Below are 15,499 nucleotides of genomic sequence, written 5' to 3'. Positions count from 1 at the left end.
GTTATTTCAGTCTACTTTGCAAACAGAAAGTAATTAATGTAAAAGAGGGGGAAAAAGTCTACAGCATGTCACCTAAGGAAATGCTGCTATCAGTAAATTAAAAATGTATGGCTTGAGCTGCATAACATCTGCCTGCCTGAAGCTGTTAATAGTGTGGAAGACCAGAGAACTGAAACAATGGATCCCAGATGGCTCATGAGAAGAATGGTAGTATTAATTACACAATTCTAAAAAAATTACAGTCCCCAGAAATTTGAGAATTAGTCACCATTCTTAGAAGATTTGTTCTAGATTATATAATTTAATTTTGTTCTAGATTATATCATTTAATTTTGTACTGCTTAACAGTTATGAGTTACCACTTGGTGAAAAGAGTTATATGTAAGAGTACGAAAACAATTAATATTCAACAGCTGATCAATGTTTATTTCTCTTCTATCTTTTATCGATAGCAACAGGAATAAATAGACTGAGTGAAATGAAAATTGAACTTTGATAAAATGGAAATTTTTCTCAAGTTTAAAAAAAATTGTTCAATTTTTGCTTTTTTTTATTTTTTTTCTTCTGGGCCTTTGTGTTTTCTGGTTCTACTCAAAAAAACAGGGATTGGAAATAAAAGAAGGGAGCATGTAGGTCCACTTGAAAGTGTTCTGTTTAGTACTTAGTGTACTTAAAAAAATCTTTCAAACACCTCTAGACTTGCTTATATTTGTATGTATGTATGAAATATTTGAATACATGACTACTTATTTTTGTGGCATATTTATTTTCCATACTGTCAGTTGACATTTTAAGTTACTTTGGGGATTTCTCTCTGCTAATATGAGTAAGATTTTTCAAATATGTTTACTTCTCTTGGGAGGGGAAAGTTTAATCCTACTGCATACTCAGACTGGTGGCAATTCTGTTGTTCACTTATGTACCATTTCCCATGACGACACCCTGAATTTTTAAAAAAAAGAAACAAAATATATTTGCCTGACACAGCAATTGTAGAGCTCAAATCCTATTTTCTCTTGTCATGAGCAGCTTTTCATTTTGCTTGCTATTTATCACACTGTTGTAAGTGTTTGAATCTATGTTGTCTATTTGGAGACAATCATTGGCCACCTCATGTCCTCTTTGAGAATATTCTGTAAGTAAGGATGGCTTTAGTCAGAAGTGAACTAGAACAGGACTTGCTGAGGATAGACAGATAAAGATGAAAGTGTTTGATATCTCAGATCATGTGAAAAAGTTAGCAAACAGAATGGCTCTGAGTGATTCCTGCTTTGTGAGCCCTGACCCCATCTGCCTGTAAGAGCTGCTGCTTCACTCAATAGAACATTTCATACTGCAGAGAAACAGACTTGTGTGATCAGCAGCAAATGGCTGTCATGAAAATTACAATATATGCTCTGGCCCATTTATTTTTAACTTGGCAGCAGCTTTGGACTACCCCATACAGTGTTTTCTGGCAGACAGATGAAGTTTAAGAAATAAGATTTCTATCCCCTCCCTCTTTCTCTTTGCTCCTCTCTTCCACCAATTCCTTACTCATTCTTTCTAAAATATTCCCTTGGTGTCTTTAGACTGTTCTAGAGACTGATAAATGCTAATAATAACGTAAAAATACACATACATACAGGGATCTCTGACTCATTTTAAGTTTAAACATTGCCAGGTAGAGTTAATGTATGCAGTGATCCCCTTTATAGTTCCCAAATGTCAGTAAGTTTGGTTAATTGACAGGCATTAGAGGTCTATGAAAACTGTATGCTAGTCTGTTGAGCTTCTTAAAAATGCTATTCATCATATTTCTGACTGGAGAATAAACCAGTTAGCTGATGAGATCCTGCTTATGATTTTACATGGCTCTGCTTTGTGTGGTAAATGGGACTGTTTTCCCAAGACTTTCAGTATACCAGAATACCATAGGAAACAACACAATAGTCCATTATTTCTTTATATTTGCTGCAGTGTTGCAACTGGTGATTTTCCTAGTGCTGGAAAGAATCAGCAAGTAAAAACTGGTATTCATGAAAGCCCTAATCAGTCACGCTTAGCTCGGTCGAAAATATGTTGCATTTTCATTGAAAAATGTTTCAGATTTTCATGGATTAATTACAGCCTAGAGCTTTGAGTGTTCACTCAAAAAACAACTAAAGAGAGTAAAAGCATAAATGAAATAAAGTGCCATTCTCAGCTGCAGTCATCAGCAGGGAAAATTTTAAAATTGCTATTATTCTTCACAATTTACCTTCCTAAGCATAAAAACAGGGCAAAAGGGTTAAATGGATTCTGGTTTTGATTTAGGATATACCCTGGAGTTTTCATGTTCAGCAGATAACAAGCTTTCTGTCAAAAGTTATTTTATCTTTTATTATATTCCTACAAATGGAAACTGAAATGAGATGCACTAAAATACTGAGAGTCCCAGGGAATGGTGAGCAAATAAGGGAAACCACTACTCTCCCTCAGTTTTCAGCTCCAAACACCTGACATATTATGTACTTTTTCTTTCCTGACACTTTATACAACTTGCAGTCTAGATGAAAATGTTACTCATGCTGGTAGAGATAGAAACAGGCCATTTGGTAAGGGTTGGAGTTGTCATTTGCACTACACCAAAGTTGAGGAAAAGAACAACCTTTTGTCAGGTGGACATGGAGCACTATCTCACCTGAGGTCACAAAGCCCTCTGCAACCAGTAATGAATTCTGCACGGGTCTTTGAACGAGGCAGAGATGAAAGTTATGGCGTGATTAGAGTACCAAAGTGCTGATTCAGTCCTTACCTCTCAGAGAGCCCTATCACTCAATACATGGAAGTGATGCAAAGGAATATCTTGCAGTTAGAGCACTACTTTGTCCTGCATTAGCAGTGAGTGATGAAGGACCTTGTTTCCCTGCTATATTACTTAACCTAATTGGAACTGTGCTCTCAGCTATCTCATTACTTAATAATACCTAGAAATTTGGTACCTTCATCTTCAAACCCTGAGAAGTTAATTATTACTTATATACTCAATATCCATTTTTTAAATTAAAGATCTGCCTACATTGCACACTTAAAGTGCTTTATTTCTCTTTTAAGCAATAGATTTTCAAAAAAAGCTGAGAGCTTGAGATTTTTATGCAGATACAACTCTTAGACAGCATACATAAACCACCTCTGCCCTAGAATAGCCCATAGTGTGGTGCTGGCCTTGATGTGTGAAAGGGGACAGATGATTCATCTACCAGTACTTTGTGAGGAAAATACAAGGCAACTTCATGAGGCACAATTATAGGCTTCATTGCTGGAAAGACTCTAAGGTGTAAGCTTTTGTTTTGATTTGGTTTTTAACCATACAGGTATAATGTCTGAAAATCAGAATACAGCAGGTTGTATGCTTTATACCAGCTCCTAAAACTGTTGGTGAAAAGAGCTGCCAAGTTAGTTATTCTGTATATAGCATATCTGCAGGTGGACTAATTTTTTTACCAAGGCTGGTGTAAGCAGATTTATGTTCTAGCCTGATTCAGGATTTTGCTCAGAGATGTGTATTTTTTAAATAAAATGTCAACCCAGGACATCTTATAATCATATTTTTCATACAATAATGTTCTTACGGTGAGCCTAGAATCTATATCATGTCCTAGAGTTAAATTGCTCTGTTCAAGGAATAGGACTACAAATGAAGAAGCTGAGATTGTTAAATCATCTGCCTGCTTTTCTTTTGGAATAACATTTCAATGGCTTCTTGGCATAGAAATCATTTAATACCTTGCAGCAAGAAAAATCAATATCAACATTTATTCTAACTTCATATCATGTCTTCAAACAATGCTGAAACTCCATACTTGATTGCATTTCTGCCTTCTTCCAAAATGATAATTGAGAAAGCATAAAAAACAGGTCAGAAATTTCACTAGACTGCACTCCTTTTTTAAAACCTCTTGCCCTCATCTGTTGTGTCTTCAAAAGAGAACTGCTGGAGTAGCTGATGATGAAACTACCTGACCGAAGGAACTACATGATTCAAGACTGCTCCCAGTCAGGAGCAGCTAAAAAAACCCTAAAGTATTACCTGCATTCAGCTGTAAATATTGGCCAGTAAAAGCGTCCTTCCACCCCTCAATCTTCCACATGAGGATGAAAAAGAGTATCATACACCAGGCAGACAGGCTTGCGAAAGGCTTGACCATCCAACAGATACAACAGCTGCCATGGCTGTTGTTTTTTCCATTTTCCAGTTAGATGAAGAGAATCTATTTCCTGAACAAGTCCTTTAGAAACGGAGCTTTTTAAATCTTTATGACAATTTAAATTTGAAGGGTCTGAGTAGGTTCTTAAATTTTTGAATCATTGTGAGATTTGAAAGAACAACCAGATTTACCCCCTGCATGTGAGTGAATCTGATTGAAAGCATCATAGAATCATAGAATGCATAGGCAGGATACTTTCAACTAAGCCAAGTTACTCAGAGACTCATCCGACCTGGCCTTGAACACTTCCAAGGGACAGGCATCCACAACTTCCCTGAGCAAGCTGTTCTAATGCCTCACTACCCCCACAGTAAAGAATCTTTTCCTAATATCTAATCTAAATCTACCGTCTTTGAATTTGAAGAATTCCATTCCTCCTTGTCTGTCACTGCATGCTCTTGCAAAGAGTCTTGCCCCATCTTTCTTCTCAATTCCCTTCACGTACAGGAAGTCCACTATTAGATCACTCTAAAGCCTTTTCTTTTCCAGGCTGAACAAACCCAATTCTCTCAACCTTTCCTCATAAGAGAGTCTGATTAACTTGCTGGCCCCTCCTCTGGATTTGCTCCAACAGGTCAATCTCCCTCCTGTGTTGAGAATCCCCGAGCTGGATGCAGCAGTGCAGGTGGGGTCTCACCAGAGACCTCATCAGCCAACACCTGGAAAGGGGAGTTCTCAAGGTGCAGATGTGGCAGGTGGAAAGAAACAATAATGCTTAAAGTTCCCATTTTTCACTGTGTCTATCAGTTTGCCTCTTAGGACACTCTTGAACAACAAAGAAATGTTTCACAATTGCCTGTAGGGCTAGGAAGGAGAGTGCCTTGCTTTTAGATGTAGTAAACAAATAGCAAGACATGAGCAGCGGGGCAGGAAAATGTTGCTTTTTCTTTAAAAAACTGAGTTCTTTAGAGACTGAATTCCTTCTGTTTCAGAGAACTTTCAAGGAGATAAAAAATTTCCTTAAATAGCAATGTGTTACTCCTTACAACTCCTAATAGTTTTAAAGCTTGTTAGATAATTAGCAATCAGTATTATTCAAAACAAGGGTGAATTCCAAAGAAACTGTTATTTGCCTTTATACCAGCATTGGCTGATTTGTCAATGCAGCTCATAACACTGCATGGTGTTGTAAACATGTGCAAATATTGCTCAGTAAGTCTTTCTGTATTTCTTTGTGAGAAGTGGAAAAAGAATGAGTCTGTGTGTGGTTTTACCGCAATATTGAGGACATGTTCATCTGACATTGATGGATGATGTCTCTAGATAAAGTTCCAAAGCAAAATTGTACTAAGGTTGCTAAAATGCTTTCCACAATTCATACTAGCAATGAATGATGTTTTTTCCTGTCTTCCTTCTCGCCATGCGTGAAATGAGTCTCTACCTCTGTGGCTCCAGCTGCTCATCTGTGACCATTTCTGTTGCTTCCTATGATGGAGGCTATAACGAGTCGTGCTGTGCCAGCTTCTCCACAATATAACTACTGCATCAAGCAAAACAACAAGATTGCCTGTTTGGATGGGGAGCTGTAACTTTACAGCTTCTGTTCAAAACCAACATGCTGGGGATGCTGCCCTATCTATTATTCCTCTTACAAGCTTTAGAAAAATTCATTGAGGCTTGATTTTCATGTTTTGTACTACCTTGCAAAGGATGTTGCAGCAATTAGAAAGGTTTTCCTGAATGAAAGCCATACCTTTTTCTCTCTGGTTGTAAATTCCATTCTAAAGAATGTTTTATTTCAGCTACAAAATTGTGATGTCACTAAACATTGCGGTTACAGGCTAAAGTTCTAGAAAAGAAAAAAAAATTGTCTTTTTCCTGACCATTTCCTTCTGTCAAACTATTAATCATGTACCTTGTTTTGGTGCAGTATGTAATAAAATGCCAACCCTAGTAGACAAATATCACAGCAAGCTGTTGACAGACTGGAGCAGTGCACAATACCTGTGGCACTTATCCATTTATATTTTCTAGTTTAGTGTATTTTCAAATCTTAGTTCAGAACTGAAACTGTTTCAAGGTCTGTAAACTAAATAATGGTATTTTAGTGCACTTAACGTGTTAGAATCTTTTTTTAAGTTTTAATAAAGGATCTATTTTTCATCTTCATTATTACCATACTTTTGCAATTGCACAGTTTTGCTCTCTGGTGACAAACTTGCCCAATGCAGCCAAATATTTCCTCCCATGTTTGTAAAATTTTAAGTAAAACATACTTAACCTAGGACACTCAAGTGCAGTGAGAACCTCAAAATATTTGGTTGCAGAGTAATTTATTTGTACACAAAAGTAAGGGTCACTGACCAAGTATGATGCTAGGAATTAAGCACAGAGGTAATTTATTTCACATTTATGTGTTCTACAAAATTTGTATTTGCTGTGTTGAAGGCACGTAAAGTTTCAGGGACAATGAACTAGCAGGCAGCCTGTTGTACCATGCCAAAAAAAGGTGAATAGCCCCAAATTTTCTTGATAGTCCTATTTATGAGAATACTTCACATTTTCTCCTTATTCTCCTGCTGAATTACCAAGCTCAGCTTCACAGACAGCAAAATAAAAGAGTCATTGCTACTAATTAATGATTCAGGCTAATCAGTTCATCTTTTTCATCTCTGCTGTAAGAGGCCAATACAGGAAAAAAAATTCTACTTTGAGAATTAGTAGAAAAAAATTCTGTGCTAACATCCTAAGATATTTTTGATAGGCTGCTTGTGTAACATGACCCTTTATCAAGTTAGTTTGAAGTAAGATGAAGCATTTTCCATGTTAATTCAAAGGCTGAGCACCTTATTGACCAGTCCCACAAAGGGACATTATATAAGAGTCCCAGAGCAGTACATAGGATCAGTGCTCGTCTGGTATTCCAGGTCATCTACCAGAAAGATAATTAAAAGTAAGGGTCTGGAAAGCATATATGGCATTTCCTACTATTACTGTTTCATTTTATGACTATTTTCAGCTCAGAGAATTCCCTGAGGCCAATATGACTTAGGCATCCCACTTAGTAAAACCAGGAAGCCTTTTCTTCCATTTGGCATTTGTGTTCATTCTTTCAAACAGAAAGCAAATTTATTTTAAGATTTGAAGAGAGAGGATGAAACAAGGCAGCAGAACATGATTATTTGCAATCTCCCATGTCTTGAATACCTGATTCAGCCTCCTCTCTACCTTTTTTCCCTAACAAGTAGGTTATAGGCTTTTTCTTGGATACCTCCATGCACATGGAACTGTGTGACCACGGGAGGGAGGGAGGAAGGGAGGAAATGGAAGTCAAGCATGATGCTGAAGAACACTAGTATTTGGTATGGCAAGTTGAGAATCAGCAAGCCTGTGTTCTACTCCTGCTCCAACAACTTATTCTTGCTATCTTGTGAGCGAGTTTCAAAGTCCATCTCCCAGCACTGCCTCCTGCAGACACAATTTGTAACAAAGCAGCTTATGCTTTTGTGCAGTTCATGTAGGAGCTGATCCACCAGGAATGCTCATGGAACACCAACTGCATGAAGCCATGAGGGGGGACAGGCAACGGAACCCTTATTTTATGGATCCCATAGGATACAAGTAGGAAGTAACTCTCAGGTGCTGCCAATCCTGACATGCTGAGGCACATGGCCAAGGCAGAGCATAAGTGAAATTTTCATTAAGCAAGGGTTCTTGGTGCCTTTGAGGCAAGGTGGCACCAAGAGAGATTTGGAGAATCTCAGTTTTGTAGCTTGATGTCTAAGTCTTTCCTCAGAGGCCTGTGAGTTTTTTGAATCTATAACTAAAGTCTTAATTCACTTTAATACTACATATTCTGTATATACATGTTTACTGTGGTAACACCACTCCTTCTTTGCTGTGCTCTTTCCCATGCAAGGCACAAGGCCAGCAGCTCAAGACACTGACCTCATTTATGGATCCTTTACAAGGATCAAGACTCATCAGAGCAAGAATTTTAAGGCTATGCAGTGCACTGGAAGCTTAGATAGATGTCCAGGACATGCTGGTCAGACTGCCAGCATAAAAGCCTAATTTTTTTTTTTCTTCAGTTATTGATTCATTCATTAAAAAAATTGATACATTTAACCATAGTTTTGTTGGTAATCTTCCCAACATCGAGCGTATTGAGAAGCCAAGACATCCCATATCTACACTTTTTTGAAAATGAGACAGCCAAGTCTTTTTTAACTCAAAATTTGTATATCACTTTCAGAGGTGTAGATAGTTAAAAATTATTTATATTATTTAAAATATTTACTGATTCTATCACGTATATATCAAATATATATTTCAAATCCAACAGAAGCAAATCCTAAAATGCCCTGAATAGTCAAGTAATAGACTGGTCTGACCTCAGTGTTTTACAACTGATTTCTACAACATGTGAGCAATAAAAACCAATATCCTAAATACTGACCAAATCCAGGTTCTAGTTAAAAGCTCACAGACCTGACCATCTCCCTTTTAAATTCAGTGCATCTGTTCAAACATCTGCTCTGGAAACCACTTCTGATAACTGTGACATGATCAACAGCATCAGCTGAATCACTGTCCCATGCAGTGTGGTCACAGATCAAAGCCCTTCTGAAGGTACAAAGCAAGTGGTGAAGCAATGCTTTGCCCATTCCAGTGGTGATCTAGCTGTTCTTCTCCCTCTGATTTTTCTGTAACAAGCAAAAACCTGCTTTTCATAATTATTTGATCCTCTATGTCATTGCAATTTTTCCTGTTCTCTAGTGGATTTCAGTGCAACACTGTACAATAATTACTTTTCCAGACTTGCTAACACTAGGAAAAAACACTGAAGTTTGTAACTCAGATACCTGCAGCTCACTGGTATTTATCTCTCTCCACATAAGGGAGTTATTACAGCAAATGCTCTATGCAAGAAATCCAGTCCATTGTTTACATTTGTAAGCTACGTCCATTTGGGAATCAGAGTGGTGTGCATGGAGAAGAATATGAAAGCAAAGTTCAGGAGAGTTATTACAATTTTTGTCCAGTCCTGGACAAAAAATCCAGAAGAGGATTTGGAATTCAAATGGTCAAATGATTTCTGGAGTTTCAACACTGATCATCAGCTGATCAGCAAGAGAGAGACTTTCTCTTTATAAAGCCTTATCGAGACTTCTCCAGTGAAAGTGCAGATCTCTCTCATCTCCCCATACTTTTGGGGACTGTAGTGATATATGCTCCAGAGGCTACAGTGATATACAGTATGCCACCCACCCTAAAAACCTTTGTTCCTACTACTACATAAGGACTGTTCCTTTAACATCACTTTGAAGCCTCTGACTTCTTCAGAAGATGGTTGGCTTAGCTGCTGTATTTCACTTTATTTTGTTTGTGGTACTAGCTAGCCCTATGGGTTTGTAAGCTCTGCATATCCTGCTCTATATTCACTTTTCCAGGTTACCTGCAAGTAAAGAAAGATGAAAGTTCTCTTAACCACCCCAAAAGTTCTCCTCTTAACAAACTTCCACATGATTCTTTATTCTTTCCCACCTTTCTCTCTAAATGTTAATAAGCTCATTCTTCATCAGGCTGAATAATGAGTTACACTTCACAGCCTTAAATGTGAGCTCTGCCTGAGAAACTGTGTTTGGAAATATTGTAAAGACTGAGTGTGTAATGTCTGACTCTTCATCCGTATCCTCTCTGACGCAATGCTCACAAAGGCATTCATCAGGTCTGTTAACCAGGCCTGCCCTTTTGCAATAGACGTCAGAAAGCCCTACCTGAGAATGAGTTCTGTGGCTAATTTAGTAGAACCTGACCTTTCAGAGGAGGCTGGAAGGCCAGTGGACTGTGTAAGTATGGGAGGAAAAATACCCATGCTGAAACATGGAAAATGAGGAGAGACCTGTGTAAAACCTTTGGCTGAGCTCCATTACATTGCACATTAGGATGGAAATCCAGTTTGGCATAAAATGATCATTGCACTACCTAGTAATATATTAGACAACCCAAAAATTTTTGCTCTACATGACTCAGCCACAGCCATAGGAATGGCTTAGACATAAAAACTGGTTGTGAAGAGAATTCCATTTATTTCAAGGAAAAAAGAACTATTTCTCTACTACTTTTTAAGGAAAGTTGCAGGAAATACTCATATACCTTGGCATTTAAACAGTGTTGTAATATTAGAATACGAAATTTCTGGTAGTATTCTGAAATAAAACCAGAATTACTTCAGATAAGCAGAGAAGCGGCTTATGCTTCTGACACAATTGGCAAGTCATGTCCCCAGCTTCAGAGCTGCCAGCGCTGTCAGCTTTAGAGTCTCAGCAGGAGAAAATTTATACCAAGGAGGTGCATGAACAGGGAGACTGGGAGCTCCAGCTCCCTCCTGCTTTTCAGGATTTTCAGCCGTGTGTGTTTCTCACAAATAAACTGTTCCCAGCTGTCTGACACCTGTATTTCCAGCACTGTGGGAGGCTACCCCCAGGCTCAGGTTAGGTGCTGGTGGAGGCTGGGTGTCACATGTGACTGTCCTGGCCCTCCACAGATGACCAGTGACCTCCCTCCCACCTTCCCCACCCTGAGTGGTTGTTATGTCAACACCCATCACCACCCCACCCACCACTCCCTCACCCTGCCAGGATGTGGTTGCTATGTCAACAGTCTCTCTGTGGCATCCACCCAAGGAGGAAAAGGCTGGAGGGGTTGCCATGGAAACCATGCTGTCCTGAAGCATCACTAGAGCTGGTCTCTTCCCCACCTTTCTTCACCCAGAATGTTCTGCCTTGAAGCTGAAGCAAGCCCTGGACCCTGTCTCACATTCCATCCCCACGGCTGTGCTGGCCCCAGCTGCCGCAACTGCTCCCACTCACCCGGCAGCAGCTTCCCCCAGGGATGGCTTGGTGCACAGGGATGACCTAAAGGGAGACCTTTCACTGTCACAGCACTGGAGCAGCTCTCATGTGGGGACACAGACAGTCCTGGGACAGAGTGATGTGAAGGACTCAACTTCCCAGGGAACAGCAGAAATGAGAGGTCACAGATTGAACGGGTGGGGGAAGTGCTGACTGTGGGAAGATGTAGCTGGATGTATATCTAGCACATCTACTAGATATACATTCTCAGACCAGGCTTGTATCTTATAGCAACAACAACCAAAAGCACCCTTTCATCTAGAAATACTTCCTGCATTACATCACTCTCTTAAAATTGAAAAAAAGCTCCAGAAAGTGTGATTTTTTTTCAGATAAGTTTGTTGTGAGAAGAAACTGTCTGAACCAATTCTCTAGAAAGGCTGTAGTAAGAAAGTGTGAAAAAAAATTTTCACAAATCCTGATATTTCCATAGAACATTAAAATGCACAAGTGCTTTTAGCACCGGTATTTGAACAGATAAAATCAAAGGTTTTGGGTGCACAACATAATGAAGCACAGTTAATGAATCCCTGCTTATCCCTAGAATATCTGAGCAAAGTTATTTGCTTTAAAGGATCTCTCCTCTATCACAGGAAGCCTCTAGGGATTTGGGGAAATAGTATATTACAGGAGTTTGCAGATATAGTCTGAAGAATTAGAATGCTGATATTGCAGAAAAAAACCACATCCTAGTTTCAGGGTCACAGAACACTCAAACATGCTCAGTATTTGACTTCTTACATGCACATTTTAGTTAGGAAGTGATATAGTAAATACTAAATAAGAAGCATTTGCATACAAGAATATATCAGTGCTTGGAATACAGGATTGTCCAGAGTTCATGTGCATACTCTGAGATTAAAAATACTGACTTGACACTAATGCTGAGAGATATTCAATGAATTCATCTCATACCAGTTCCTGCTGCTGAATCATCAAAGGGACAGAGATGGACTCTCCTCTGGGAGGGGCACTCTCCTCTTAACTGCTGTTATACATTTGCTGCTGCTTGTCTAAGAGAAACATGTACTTGGAATGACCTTGCATAATCAAGGGGGTAACTTAGAAAAATGCCCAGATCAAGGGATTCTGTGTTGTACCTGCTAACTTTCTATATAAACTTTCTATCTTACTAAATCTTTGAAAGAAGAACTCTTGTTGTTCTCTGTTATTACAGCTCAATTAATTGTCTGGAACATGCTTACAGAAAACCAGAAATCATCCTTTAATCTCATTCTAAAGCCCATTATTTCATTTGTAATTGGATGGATTTCAATCATATTTCTCATTAAGACTGAGCAGTTTCAAATCCATCTCAAAGGTAACCTTTGTGTTTTGCTCTCCTCTGTGCTCACCATGTGGCATACAAATTGGCTCAGAGTATGACATAAAAGACATGCAAACCATCATTCTTTTTCATTAGACTTGGAACTTTATCTCTGGGGAAATGGGAATTTGTGTAGACACCTCAAATCATTATATTCTCTGTATGGTTGAATATATGTCTTTGATCCAGTAGGTGCTTAATGTAAGAATATAAAGTTTTTTCTGCAAATCATTTATCTAGACCTGCCTAGGAAGAAGCTTCTCAGGTCCACACATATTTTACTTATCCACTTTTAAAACCTGCCTTTTCTTTTGGACTTTGCAATGCCTGTAGCAGAGTTCTTCATTGTAATTACATGCTGTATGAAAAACTCTTCGGTTTGTTTTCATCTGATAATTTAATTTTTCCTCTTTCTTCCACAGTAAAATATTGTCAATAAAAATAAATCCTTACCACCTTTTAAATTAGTCATTATTTTAATACAGGTTTTAATTAAGGAATTCTGCAGTAGACTTGGATACATTTTATTTTCTGAAGGCATAAAATGGTTATGCCTCCTTGCAAGAAAATACTTTCTTCTGGCAAAACACCTCATGGAAATAGGTGTTCCTACCATTAACTCTGCTAGGAATACAAGAAGCTTTACAATCAAAGTACATTGAATTCAGTCCATGGGCCTTTCCTGAAGAACTTCCAACCTAAAACTGGGGATAGAAACAGCAGTAAGGCAGGGATACTAATTAAGGTGCATGTGTCTTCAAATAGGTCTGTTTATTAAATTGATTCAGATTTCTTAGCTTTGTGTAACTGATGTAGCAGAAGACAACTTTTAGAAGGGAATAAGACTAGTGGAGTGAAATTGGGTACTCTGTGTAGTGAAATAGCACAGAACAGTGGAATTGAAGTTGAAGAAGAACCCAAACTTGCCTCAGTTAATATTTACTGATTCAAATATACTTTAAAAAAAATGAGTTTGTTACAAGTTTTATCAGAATAAGGAATTAAGGACAAACTCTTCCATGAGTAGCTTGAAAGAAAGCAAACTGTTTAAGTGCTATGTAATGTGATGTAAAGAACAAAAAATAAACAGGAAGCTCTTCTCTGAAACTTCAATTTCTAGAGGAACATTCATAGTGACAAAAAGACTGTTAATTTAGGTACAACACAGAGGATAAATTCATATCCAGAAGCAAGAGAATGTTAATCTATTGCCATTTATTAATGTAATATGAAATTACCTCATTTCAAAGTAATTTCAAAATGCAAAGAGTCATTAGTAATATCAAATTCCCCATGCTTTAAAACTGCATAAAAGTTTTAAAATAATGCCCTGAAACCATCACAGGATAATTTACTTGAAAAGCATAATTCTGGGTTCTAAGAACTTCAGAAAGAGTCTGGTAACACACTTCTTGCTGTGTGAATATTAATGATTGAAAGGCTTGAATGGCATATACAGATAAATTATATATATGAGATAAATATTTTAGAACTTTTATCTTGATTTTTTCTGAAGGCCTGTGTTTCTCTGACTAAAGCATTCGTGTGGCATATACTGTTTCAAATACAGATATTCTGCTCCTTTTACAAAACAAATAGAAAACAGACATTAATAAAAGAGACCTCCAGCTAAGATTTCATTCCCCTGAAATTTTCATGTGGGAAAACCGTCATTGAGGCCACCCTGCACCTAGTTTGATCTACTTTGCAGATTAAACAGAATGGAATTTGCAAGTATACATATTTACATGCAGGGGACAGTAGATAACATCGTAAACTCATTAGAATTAATATAATAGGAGTGGAAACATGACACATCCCTGTACAAGAGACCTGTAGAGATCTCCAGCAAAGCCCCAGTTAAATCCTCTGTTACGTTTCTTTCCTAATCCAGACATGGGAAGCACAACATACGTATTTCTACTCAGCAAACATTAGGTCAATTTTGAAAAGAAGTTCACAGTCAATATGGCGTGTGGAGCAGTTTTATAGTAGAAGGACCAACGAACCCCTCATTGCAAGTGAATAGCAGTGGGAACGAGACAGAATATTGAGAAATCCTAAATGAGAGCAGTTCGAACAAAGGGAAGAATAATGTGTGGAGTTAAAAGGGACAGAGGGACAGCTTACCAGCAGAACTGCATCACCTACCTGAAATACTTTTGCCAAATTGTCAAAAAGGGCTTGACCAGCACTGACTTTATGCTTGACTCCCCTGACTGTGCCATTTTTGCTGAGGATGTTGACTCGCTTTGTACCAAACCCCTTCTCTTTAGTGGCTCTGACTAAAATGAGCAAGTCATCCTGCTCATTGTCGTTTTCATCACACTCCGACCCTACGTGTCCATTCTGCTGCCCGTCCACCTCACTCAGCCGGCTGGTTTGGTCAGTCTCTGAGCTGCTGGCATACTCGGAGTCCAGCGAGTCGGCAGCCTCCCCGTCGGCGTACACCTCCTTCAGCACCCGCCCGCTGTGCGAGGACGCCACGCGGAACCGAACCTTCCTCAGCAGCCTCTCGCTGTCCGCCTTCACCTCGCTTTTAAACATTGCCTCTTCCATTGATATGAGCAGTTTGCATTGTTCCAGCGTGGTGCCCATTGCATTTGCCAGTTGGTCACACTTAACAACAATATCAGCGCTGTTTTCTGTTGACAGGGGTTCTCATATTAAACTAAAGAGGGCTCCCAAGAAGCCACTGCCGTTCTGCAGTTAATAATGGATGCATTTGTGCTATGGTTACCTTTAAACTAAAACCTGTAAAGTGATCTCATTAATTAATTATTAAAAAGACATTGTGTACTTTTTAGCACTAAGGGAGAAAGCAAGAAAGGGAGAAATTATATTCATTGATTAAAATAAAGAGGGAAGGGGAAGGGGAAGGGGAAGGGGAAGGGGAAGGGGAAGGGGAAGGGGAAGGGGAAGGGGAAGGGGAAGGGGAAGGGGAAGGGGAAGGGGAAGGGGAAGGGGAAGGGGAGTTCAAGAAGCATTTGTTTGGACAATACTCTCAGGCACAAGGTGTGACCTTTGGGACGTCCTGCACAGGGACAGGAGTTGGACTTTGATGATTCTTATAAGTCTCTTTCAGC

The 15,499-nt window shown here is 38.8% G+C and overlaps 1 protein-coding gene across 2 annotated transcripts in view; it reads right to left on the bottom strand.

Annotated features, from left to right (window-relative positions):
• The window catches only part of GRXCR1 (glutaredoxin and cysteine rich domain containing 1), a 37,893-nt gene extending 22,921 nt beyond the window's left edge, over positions 1-14,972 (bottom strand). The window contains exons 1-2 of one of the 2 annotated variants that reach the window (XM_088056882.1): positions 14,565-14,960; positions 10,534-10,540 (exon numbers count right to left, since the gene is read on the bottom strand). In XM_088056882.1, the coding sequence (XP_087913008.1) occupies positions 10,534-10,540; positions 14,565-14,960 (403 nt within the window). Of the gene's footprint in view, positions 1-10,533; positions 10,541-14,564 lie in introns of both variants that reach the window. The other variant, XM_088056881.1, reaches the window with a different exon arrangement.
• Between the last annotated feature and the right edge of the window lie 527 nt (positions 14,973-15,499).

This window comes from Pseudopodoces humilis, chromosome 6, assembly GCF_049639895.1.
Source record: "Pseudopodoces humilis isolate 2021_Gansu_Grassland_sample_001 chromosome 6, ASM4963989v1, whole genome shotgun sequence".
Taxonomy (NCBI): Eukaryota; Metazoa; Chordata; class Aves; order Passeriformes; family Paridae; genus Pseudopodoces; species Pseudopodoces humilis.
Note: the sequence above shows the minus strand (reverse complement) of the source record. Positions and strands in the feature narration are given on the sequence as shown.